This window comes from Pseudophryne corroboree, chromosome 5 (assembly GCF_028390025.1).
Source record: "Pseudophryne corroboree isolate aPseCor3 chromosome 5, aPseCor3.hap2, whole genome shotgun sequence".
Taxonomy (NCBI): Eukaryota; Metazoa; Chordata; class Amphibia; order Anura; family Myobatrachidae; genus Pseudophryne; species Pseudophryne corroboree.
This window is the reverse complement of record NC_086448.1, coordinates 316,964,120-316,976,201: the sequence shown is the minus strand read 5'-3', so window position 1 is coordinate 316,976,201 and position 12,082 is coordinate 316,964,120. Positions and strand designations below refer to the sequence as shown.

The following is a 12,082-nucleotide window of genomic DNA, read 5'->3' as shown; positions in this document are numbered from 1 at the left end:
CCTTCTTGCACAATGCAAGCTGTCACCCCAAAGGACTAAAGCTTGGTCTTCCATACTCACAAATGATAAGGATCCACAGAATCAATTCAGATATAAAGCAAGCAGCTGCTCAAATTGATGAGCTCATTAATCGCTTTATTTTACGTGGATATAACTCCAAGCATCTACATGAGACCAAATTTAAGGTGCTAACCATGAACAGAAATACTCTACTACAGAAGAAGTCAAAAGCTACCACAGCACCCAAATTCATCTGGAAGAGTACCTTCAATGTGGCCTCAGAGGAAACTAATAAAATAACCAAAAAACACTGGCACCTTATCCAAACTGACAATAAATTGAACCTACAGGATACGAACATCATGCCATGTTACCGTCGGTCTAGAAACCTTAGAGATATACTGGTCAAAACAGATATCTCCACGAGAACCACCATTGACAGACCAACTATCTTTTCAACCTGTAAAAGGGGCTGCTTTAGATGCACGTGCACAACGTGCCAATACCTCATTGCTGGAGACACCTTTCATCATCCACATTTGGGCTATAAAATACCCATCATCTAACCTGTGAATCCTCCTTTGTGGTCTATCAAATAATTTGCCCTTGTGGTTTGACTTACATTGGCAAGACGAAGAGGAAGTTTAAAGAAAGAATGACTGTCCACAGATCGGCCATCAGACTGGCCTTGACTAAAGGGAAGAGTGATCAGCCAGTGGCACGCCATTTTATGACTTTTAAGCACTCCTTGGCGAGTTTACGATACCGCATGATTGACCACATACCTGCTAACATTAGAGGTGGAGACAGACACAAAGCCTTGCTACAATGTGAATCACGGTGGATATTTAAACTGGATGTAATTACACCGAAGGGACTTAATGAAGCACTACCATTGTCTTGTTTCTTTTAATTATGGTCTCAAACTTCCACTGTTACCCTTATCCTGTTCTTGACGTTCTGTTCCCACTATCCTACAGCTCCCTCTCCTTTACCATAGCTTATGTTATCTGAGCATACATCTAATTTTCATTTAATTACTTTAGCAACATGCAAGTTCTCTTGCCACAGCAACAGATCTTTTATCCAGATCTGTAGTTGCAGTAACCTGATAACCTTTCTAGCCACACGATTTAATGAGCAGCACATCTCACGATCAGGGCTTGGCCCCAGTGCTCTCAGACATTTACCACCCAGTATGTACATTAGCGGTGAGCTCTATGGCTTCTCCCGTGTCAACATATTTGCCCTCATATTACAGATGGACATCTTAACATTCATTCAATTTTTCATAATCCTTATAGGCATGTATCCTCCTTGACATTTATACACTTTTTTGACCCAGCTTTGTGTGTGTATTTACACACAGCAATTGTGTATCCTTGTTGTTTTGTTCTTCCCAGGTAGTATACACCGGGTTTCCATGGTGACGGGTCACTGACGTGCATCGCGCAATACGCGATGACGTCATCATTCAGCGCCGCAACGGCCGAGCGGGTCCCCGCCGGGCGAGCGATGCACACTTCACTTCACATTGGTGTCTGGGATATAAGGTGAGTTTTTAATCATTGTGTTTATCCTGATGACAATTTTTTCATTAAAATTGAAACGTTGATAGTCCGTGGTTGGTGATTTACTTCTGCAAACCTGAGTGCCGCACACTGTTCAGAATGAACATATATATATATATATATATATATATATATATATACATACACACACACACACACACACACACACATACATACATACATATATATACATACATGCATACACACACACACACATATACACATATACATACACACACACATACATACACATAGTTGTGCTCATAAGTTTACATACCCTAACAGAATTTGTGATTTTCTGGCCATTTGTCAGAGAATATGAATGATAACTCACAAACTTTTCTTTCACTCATAGTTAGTGGTTGGGTGAAGCTATTTATTGTCAAACAACTGTGTTTACTCTTTTTAAATCATAATGACAACAGAAACTACCCAAATGACCCAGATCAAAAATTTACATACCCTGGAGATCTTGGCCTGATAACATGCACACAAGTTAACACAAACGGGTTTGAATGGCTACTAAAGGTAACCATCCTCACCTGTGATCTGTTTGCTTGTAATCAGTGTGTGTGTGTGTGTGTGTATAAAAGGTCAGTGAGTTTCTGGACTCCTGAAAGACCCTTGCATCTTTCATCCAGTGCTGCACTGATGTGTCTGGATTCTGAGTCATGGGGAAAGCAAAAGAATTGTCAAAGGATCTGTGGGAAAAGGTAATTGAGCTGTATAAAACAGGAAAGGGATCTAAAAAGATATCCAAGCAATTGAGAATGCCAATCAGCAGTGTTCAAACTCTAATTAAGAAGTGGAAAATTAGAGATTCTGTGGATAACAAATCACGGTCAGGTAGACCAACAAAAATTTCAGCCACAACTGCCAGGAAAATTGTTCGGGATGCAAAGAAAAGTCCACAAATAACTTCAGCTGAAATACAGGACTCTGAAAAAAAAGTGGTGTGGCTGTTGCACAATAAGGAGGCATTTGAAGAACAATGGGCTGCATGGTCGAGTCACCAGAAGAAAGCCATTACTACGCAAATGCCACAAAGTGTCCCGCTTACAATACTCCAAACAGCACAGAGACAAACCTCAAAACTTCTGGAACGAAGTAATTTGGAGTGATGAGACCAAAATTGAACTTTTTGGCCACAACCATAAACGTTACATTTGGAGAGGAGTCAACAAGGCCTATGATGAAAGGTACACCATTCCTACTGTGAAACATGGAGGTGGATCGCTGATGTTTTGGGGATGTGTGAGCTACAAAGGCACTGGAAACTTGGTCAAAATTGATGGCAAGATGAATGCAGCATGTTATCAGAAAATACTGGAGAAAAATTTGCACTCATCAGCCCGAAAGCTGCGCATGGGACGTACTTGGACGTTCCAACATGACAATGATCCAAAACACAAGGCCAAGTCGACCTGTCATTGGCTACAGCAGAATAAAGTGAAGGTTCTGGAGTGGCCATCTCAGTCTCCTGACCTCAATATCATTGAGCCACTCTGGGGAGATCTCAAACGTGCAGTTCATGCAAGACAGCCCAAGAATTTACAGGAACTGGAGATTTTTTGCCAAGAAGAATGGGCAGGTTTACAATCTGAGAAAATAAAGAGCCTCATCCACAACTACCACAAAAGACTTAAAGCTGTCAGTGATGTTAACGGGGGCAATACACAGTATTAAGAACTGGGGTATGTAAACTTTTGATCAGGGTCATTTGGGTAGTTTCTGTTGTCATTATGATTTAAAAAGAGTAAACACAGTTGTTTGACAAAAAATGGCTGCACCCAACTACTAACCATGAGTGAAAGAAAAGTTTGTGAGTTATCATTCATATTCTCTGACAAATGGCCAGAAAATCACAAATTCTGCTAGGGTATGTAAACTTATGAGCACAACTGATATATATCTGTGATAGTGTAGGACCTGCATGAAGATGGGGTACCTTGGCGAGCGGTTTGCAGGCTTCCGTGCATTGGCCAATTCACTAACTAAACCCCCATCATTTATTTATTGATGTTGTGAAAATAAGTGAGCTTGCTTTGGTGAGTGCTGAACTTTCTGTTTGTATATTTTTAAGTAGGTGACCATGGTCCACATGCACCCCACCCTATGAGTGGTGAGTGCAGACACTGCACCCCACTTCTGGGGTGGTGAGTGCTGTGGTTTTATATTTGTTACGTGGAGGCACGTGGAGGCCACACACACACTACTGAGCCTCATTTTGACTTGTTTTAAGGACATTACATCAAAGTTGGATCAGCCTGTAGTGTGTTTTTCCACTTTCATTTTGAGGGCGATTCCAAATCCAGACCTCCATGGGTTAATAAATTTGATTTCCATTGATAATTTTTGTGTGATTTTGTTGTCAGCACATTCAACTATGTAAAGAACAAAGTATTTAATAAGAATATTTCATTAATTCAGATCTAGGATGTGTTATTTTAGTGTTCCCTTTATTTTTTTGAGCAGTGTATAAATGGAATCTAGGACGTAGCTTATCTGTAATGCAAGAGGTCAATAGGGAAAGGCCAACACATTTCAGCTATGCCGACTTCATCAAGGGGTAAATCTATAAATACTGACAGTGAATGCATGATACTGTACCAGATTAATAACAGCAATACACTGTAGAAAATACACCATAGTCCTGTGCAGTATAATGTAACAAATGTATAATATATACTTTAAATTGCATAGTCTAGAACAGGGGTGAAACAGCCGAATGTGGCTCTTTCATCCGCCGCATGTGGCTCAGCCGGGTCCTGGCCACCGCTGCCCTGGCCCCCCCATCCCCACTGCGCTGCTGCTGTCACACTGAGGGAAGGAGAGCGCAGTGTGCGCCTCTCCTGCCCCTCACTCTCCGGCGGCGGTCCGTGAGCCAATCAGAGCCTTAGCTGCCGGTCCGTGAACTTTGATTGGCTCACGGACCGGCGCCTAATTTAAGAGACACAGCCGCCGGAGAGTGAGGGGCAGGAGACGCGCACGCTGCGCTCTCCTCCCCTCACAGACAACAGCAGCGTGGTGAGCAGCACGGGGGAAGGGGGGGGGGGGAGGGGGAACAGACGGTCATGTATATCTGGCACTGGGGGCATTGCTGGTACTGTGGGGTCATGTATACCTGGCACTGGGGTCATAGTTAGCACTGGGGAAACATGTGTATCTGGCACTATGGGGTCACTGGCATTGGGGGCATAGCTGGCACTGTGGGGACATATATCTGGCTCTTGGGGGACATATATATCTGGCACTGGGGGGCATATCTGGCACTGTGTGGACATATATAGCTGGCACTGGGGGCAGAGCTGGCACTGTGGGGACATGTATATCTGGCACTGGGGCAGAGCTGGCACTGTGTGGGGACATGTATATCTGGCACTGGGGCAGAGCTGTGTGGGGACATGTATATCTGGCACTGGGGGCAGAGCTGGCACTGTGTGGGGACATGTATATCTGGCACTGGGGGGACATGTATATCTGGCACTGTGAGGCATATATGTATCTGGCACTCATCTCTATCTGGCACTGTGGGGACATATGTTTATGGCAGTGTGGAGGCACCCATTTCTTGACACTTATATGTATGTGGCACTGTACTGGGACATTATATGTATTTGGCACTGTACAACATGACTAAAAACGGGGTTATACAAGGTCATACTCCTACAAATGTCATAACAAAAGGTGTGCGCACAAAATAGGGTGTGGCTTTGTGAAAACTAGGTCACGCCCCCATTCTTGCCCTTGACTACAGATTTTTTCTGGCTCTTTGCCTCTGACTGGTTGGCCACCCCTGGTCTAGAACCTGATCCCTAGAGGAGGTGGTGGACCCTCAGGCAGTGGGGCCCACCAGCTGCATCCCATGTACCCCTGTGGGCCAGTCCAACCCTGCATCTGTGTACAAACCAGGATATCATTAAAACCTGGACTGTTGAGGAAAGTTTAGGAAACCCTGAGTTACACAAAACATATATTTTGTAAAAGGGTACTCGATTGTTAACATAGCTGTGGCAGCAAAAATGGACACCCAAACCCGACAGAATCTAGGTATAACATGTCTATCCAGCAGTGACCACTGCATTATATCCGCCAGTTCCAATTAGCAGCACTGAAATTACATCCAGAACAATGAGGCTCATTCAGCATGGATCGCTGAATTGCAAATCGGCCAATTATTGGTAGACTGCGCATTCGCTGCGAATACACTGTGTGCGCAAAGCAGGGCCATAACTAGGGTAGTGCTGGAGGTGCTTCGCCCACAGCACATATGCTCTGTGGGCAGAGAACCTCCAGCAGCATTCACGGGCCCACGCCGCACTATTGTCCAGCAGCCTGCCATCACGGCTAGCTAGCTGCTGTGCTGCCCACGGTGGGGAATGCCTGGCTCCTTCACTCACTGTTATTACTTGCACATAGTCGGGCAGCACTGCAGCTGCCTGCTCCGCCCCCTACTCCTGTCCACATCTCCTGAGACTCACGACGTCTCTCCCAGGCCGCTCCATACCCACGGCATTTCGGCGTGAGGGAGAGCTTAGAACTGACCCAGGAGCTAGAAAGGTCCAGCAGGGAGATCGGAGACCCCAGCCCCCAACAGCAGCAGGTGGAGCACTGCAGTATAGTGCAGGAGAGGCTACGGTTGGGGCACCAATTCTCTTTCTGGCACATAGCACCAAAATGTCTAGTTATGGTTCTAGCATGAAGGCTGCAGTGCAATTGCTGTACGTTCGCTGGCTCAGTCAGATGCGATTGCAAAGTGATTGACAGGAAAGGACCGTTTGTAGGTGGCAACATGGCGTGTGTGGAGAGTGGTCGTGAAAACACAGGTGTGTCAGTTGTGATCACTTGCGATTAAAAACATGGTGCCGGTCCGACTGCATCCGCATTATTCTGGAGTAGGCATAGGTCAACCACGATTTTCGATGGTACATAAATTCTGCATATGGATCGCAATTCTGTGAATGCATACGCAGAGTTGTGATCGCATCAGTGGGCGTATTTTACCATTTTATGGCGGCTCTTCACATGTGATTTTTAGCAGTAGCAGTTTTCAGTCTCAATGCTGATCCATACTGAATCTGCCCCAATATGCCAAAACCAGTGCCTTGCATGCAAAAAACAGTACAATATAAAATGTAATTGTATAGTACCTGTTCAGATTGAATATTGTACTCAGATCATCTTCTAAACTGTGCAATGCAAGATATACTTTAGCTTTGGTATCACTGGGGAAATAAAAATGTGAGTCATACACACAGTATAGAGAATCACCAACTATAGTCTCCAGCAAAGACTCCTTACTTCTAGTTCACAGGTTCCCATACAGTTCACGTTTTCCAGGTTTCCACACAGAATTGCAAGTGAAATAATCAGCTCCACCTGTGGATCTTTTAAAATGTATCCGTGAGTAATGAATACACCTGTGCACCTGCTGGGTGACCTGGAAAACACGACTGTGGGGTCCTAAGGACCTAGTTAGAGAACCACTGATCTACAGCAGCTGCCTATTATTCTTCATTTAATATGGTGCCACCAGGCTTCAGGAAGATAGTCTAAGGAAGAGAAGGAAAAGCACGAGGGAAGAGGACCCTGCTTATGAGAGCTTACAATCTAAATGGGAGGGGGCAAACAGGGTTAGGTTGAGAGACGGTTGGGTTTGATGAAGCAGTTGGTCTTGAGAACCCATTTGAATTTTTGTAGGAAGTGGAGAGTCTAATGGGGAGAGGAAGATCATTACAGAGATAAGGAATGGTGGAAGTAATCAGATGGCAGGAGAGGTGACAAAAAGGTGGTGGGTGGTGCTGCTGCACATCATACAAAATACCAATAAGTTAGCAAAATAGTATATTTAAACAAAAACAAACATATAGATGTGTTTTAAAATACAAATCATACAATAACACTCTTGGGAATGTATTAAAATATTATTTATACACAGTGCATCCGGAAAGTAGTCACAGCGCTTCACTTTTTCCACATTTTGTTATTTCACAGCCTTATTCCAAAATGGATTAAATTAATTCTTTCCCTCAAAATTCTACACACAATACCCCATAATGACAATGTGAAAAAAGTTTAAGATTTTTGCAAATTTATTAAAAATAAAAAAACTAAGAAATCACATGTACATAAGTATTCACAGCCTTTGCCATGAAGTTCAAAATTGAGCTCAGGTGCATCCTGTTTCCACTGATCATCCTTGAGATGTTCCTACAGCTACAATTTCACCACAACGTAGAAAGGGAAATGGGATCTCAGCCATACATCAGTCTCTCACTGTGGTATATAGTGCAAATAGCATACAAATCCAGACTTTGTGATAATGCAGAAATGGATTGTCCCAATCAGTCCTGCTGTATATAGAAACTGATGGTATAATAAAGGCTAAGCCAAGTGGCTGTAATGCAGTTGAGACACCTCGTATTATAGGCCCTACACACTGGCCGACATCACTCAGATATGAACGATCTCGTTCATTAATGAACGAGATACTGGTCATATCTTTGAGTGTGGAGGCACCAGCGATGAACGATGCGCAGCCCCGCGCTCGTTCATCGCTGGTGCCCTGTGGGCTGTGCATGCAGGCCAATATGGACGATCTCGTCCATATTTGCCTGCACTGCTACGGAGCCAGGTGACGGGGGAGTGAAGAAACTTCACTCCCCCCGTCACTGCCCCCCCACCGCCGGGTCGCCTGTCGGCCGTATCCACCGCCGGGCTGCTCAGCGGCGGATCGGGTGCAGTGCAAACGCTGCTCCTGCCTACTCACAGGTCAGTCTGCAGCTTAAACTCACCACTGGTTAAGCAGGTGATTCTTCTGGTGTCTGCAGAGTCTGTGTGTCTGGCAAAGTCCATGTGAGTCTCAATCAGGAGCCAACCCTTAGCAGTAAGAGCACACTGTTAATGCAGCACAGGGACCATCTCATTTACCAGGAGAGCTCCAACAGGGCAGTCAGGCTGTGTTGCCAGCTCCTATGCTGGCCTGTGGTAATAGTCTTCAGAAAGTTGTAATGCTGTGACTGTGGGTGGTCTCGTTTCATAAAAGTGACAGTAAAAGGCACAAGGATGTGGTAAGAAATGATGAATGTCCCAAGAATGGTGCTCTGTATTCCTCAACCGATTTCAATGCAGGCAGCAGCTTTTTCTGTTTATTGGCAGGAGAGCTGGCATGCATTTATGGAGCAAAGAAAACTGGCGGGAATGTAAAGAGAGATAAGGTCAGAGATGTAAATGGGAGAGGTATTGATGAAGGCTTTATAAAAAAAAGTGAGTGTGAGAAGCTTGAATTGGATTCTGAAGGGGAAGGGAAGCTAGTGTAGGGCTTGTAAGAGCGGAGAGCCAGAAGTAGTATGTTTGGAGAGGAAGATGAGCTGGACAGCTGCATTGAGAATAAATTGGAGTGGATAGAGACATTTGCCAGGGAGATCACATAGGAGATTACAGTAGTCCAATCTGGATATGACCAGTGAGTGTATGAGGGTATTAGTAGCACCCATGGTGAAAGTCTTATCCTGGAAATACTTTTGAGATGGAAATGGCAGGACTGTGAGAGGACCTGAATGTGTGGTTTAAAGGAGAGGGAGGAGTCAAGGGTAACTCCAAGGCAGCATACTTTGGGGCTAGAGATTAGATTATTGATGGCACAACTAATAAAATTGTGGAAAGTCAGGTTATGCGGGAGGGTGGTAAGATTTTCAGCTCCATTTTTTTAAAGTTTAAGAAAGCGCTAGGACATCAAAAAGAAGTAGCAGAGAGCCAGTTGGAGATATGAGTGATACATGAGTGAGAAGAGAGGCATACAGGAAAGGTAGATTTGAGTATCAACAGAGATGATAATCAAAGTAAAAAGCGCTAATGAGTTTACCTAAAAAGGATGTATATACTGAGAACATATATGAGGCCCAAAAACAGAACCTTGGAGGACACCAAGGAAGTGAAGGATTTGTAGGAGAGAGGGTGGTCCACAGTTTCAAAAGCAGCAGAGGTCACGGAGAATAAGCAGAGAGAGTAGTGGCACTTAGATTTGGCAACAAGGGAGTCATTGCATACTTTTGCAAGGGCAGTTTTGGTGGAGTGGAAAGGAAGGAAGCCAGACTGAATAGGGAAGACAAGGGCATGCTTGAATGTAGAGGGGACAGTGCCTGATGAGAGAGAGAGAGAGAGAAAACACGGTGGTGGTGGTGGGTGGAGGGACCAGATGTGGTAGGAAGGTGGGGGGTACGGTTTGAAGGTCTGGTGGGATGTGATGTCCTGATGTATGGAGTCAATTTTGGATGTGAAGTGGCAAAGTCAAGGGCATAAATTAAGAAGGGTAATGGAGATGGGGAGGGAGTTGACAGTGGTGACACAAGGGGTCTGAAGACTGGGTGGAGATGAGGTTCTTGAAATAAGACTGTTTAGAGAGGGAAAGGGCAACACTGTGGAATGAGAGCATAAATTTGAAATGGAGAAAGTACGCCTTAAGGTGCATACATGGAGCGATTTTGACGGAGCAATTCACCTTGAACTGCCAGTAGGCGATTTTGACTAAGTATGCAAGCGATTTTAGCTATGGCCGATTTTGACCAACTCATTTAAATAGGTGGATGCTTTTACTTTTCCAGCGACAGTCAAAATTGATTTGCCTGCACAGTCTATTTTTCCCAGCAATAGCAACCTGGCGGGGACGCGCATCGCTATCGCTTGCTATGTACACACAGAGCAATATGCACTAACTTTCTTAGCGATTTTGACTGTATAGTCAAAATCGAGGAGCCATAATCGCTCTGTGTGTACACACCTTTAGAGTGTGATTCTCTCAACTGTCGCTCGGCAGTAGGGGAACATTTTTGTAGATATTTAGTGAGTCTGGAATGCAAGAGATGAGGTGTTGATCCTAGAGGATTAACAGTTGTCACTGGAGCAATAAAATCAAGTACAGAAGTACGGGAGCCATTCTATAATGAAGTGGCTTATTTAGGGCAGGAGAGAGAGAATAGGAGAGAGGGAAGTGAATTTAACAGGGAGGATAAGGAAACAGTGTCAATAACATCAACATTATTCTTTGTGATGGTAACCTTAGAAGGCAGAAGTAGAGAAACAGAGAGAGATCAGTTGAGCAAGAGCAGGTGATGGTCAGAGAGGGGGAATGGAGAGTTGGAGTTGTCAGAAATACCGCAATGGTGAGTTAAGACCAGATCAAGTGAGTGCCCACTCACTTGAGAGGGTGAGGAGGCCCACTATGAGAAACCAAGCTATGATGTGAGTTTAAGGAGTTTAGCAGCAGAGGGTATTGTGGGGATATCAATTGCGATGTAGAATACACCTAAGATAGAGGGAAAGTCTGAAAAGAAGTGAGGAAACCAGGAGGCAAATTTGTCGGAAGAGGCGTGTAGCATGGACCTCAAATGTAGGGCATCAGTTGGTAGGAGAAGGAGTAGACAGAGGATAGAAGGATCCCAAAACCACCACCAAGACGACCCCCGGGCCGAGGCGTGTGTGAGAATATGAAGCTCCCAGCAGAGAGAGAAGCAGGAAAAGTGATGTCAGAGGGGGAAATCCATGTTTCTGTAAAGGCTAGGAGGCTCAGGGAGTTGGAGATGAAAAGGTCATGAGTGGGAACCATTTTGTTACAGACAAATCTGGCATTCCAGAGAGCACAGGAGAGAGGGAGAGCATTTGTGGGAGAGATGTTTATTAAATTATCAGGGTTGCTGTAGCGTTGAGGAGAGATTAATTTGGATGGCAGGGATAAAGCGGGTATAGTGTTGGTGCAGGTTCCTAAGTTAGGGAAAACTGCAGGAGGAGGCAGGGAGGGAGTTTAGTGTGATGCAGATGGAGGTGAGGTGACAGGGAGAAGGGGGAGGGAGCAGGGCATAGTGGTGAGGTAGTAGGCCTATGGTAGGGAAGAGGTGACTGAAAGTGGGGTAACATGAAAGGAGGGGAAGGGAAGCATAGGAAGAGTGGATTGGAGACAGAAGAGGAGGAAATATAAAAGGATTAGGTAGACAAAGTTATGGGGAGTTGATGAAAACATGGACATAGTGTGGATGAGGTAAATGGGGATGGAAAATTGTAAATAGTAGTGGAGACTGTATGATGGAGACAGAACAGTAGAATTGCCGAAGTGCAGGTGAAGTACAGAGATGGTAAATGTATGTTCAATGGCAATAATACAGTTTCAAATTAAAGAAAAGTGAAGATCATAAGGTTGCAAAAGATGAATTTTCAAGTAGACGGTTAGAATTGGGAGGTTGTGAGAGTAGGGAAAAAAGCAATGGTAGTTCAGATAACTTTCAAATTGGATGCACTTAATTTGCCAACAGCCGGAATCCCGGCATACAGGGGATATTCCCACTCATGGGTGTCCATGACACCATAGAGTGGGAATAGATCCTGTGGCGAGCACAGTGAGCCCGCAAGTGGACTCTCTGCACTCGCCCCGCTGCTGGCAATCTGGCAGGCAGGATGCCGCTGTCGGGATATTGACAGCCGGCATCCCGTCCGCCGGTAATACGCATGTTTTCCCTTTC

General features: G+C 44.8%; 1 protein-coding gene across 2 annotated transcripts in view; it reads right to left on the bottom strand.

Moving 5' to 3' along the window:
- The window catches only part of LOC134927686 (mediator of RNA polymerase II transcription subunit 1-like), a 168,827-nt gene that overhangs the window by 83,040 nt on the left and 73,705 nt on the right, over positions 1-12,082 (bottom strand). For both annotated transcript variants that reach the window (XM_063922493.1, XM_063922492.1), the window contains exon 8: positions 6,722-6,796. In XM_063922493.1, coding sequence (XP_063778563.1) covers positions 6,722-6,796 — 75 coding nt within the window. The remainder of the gene's footprint in view (positions 1-6,721; positions 6,797-12,082) is intronic.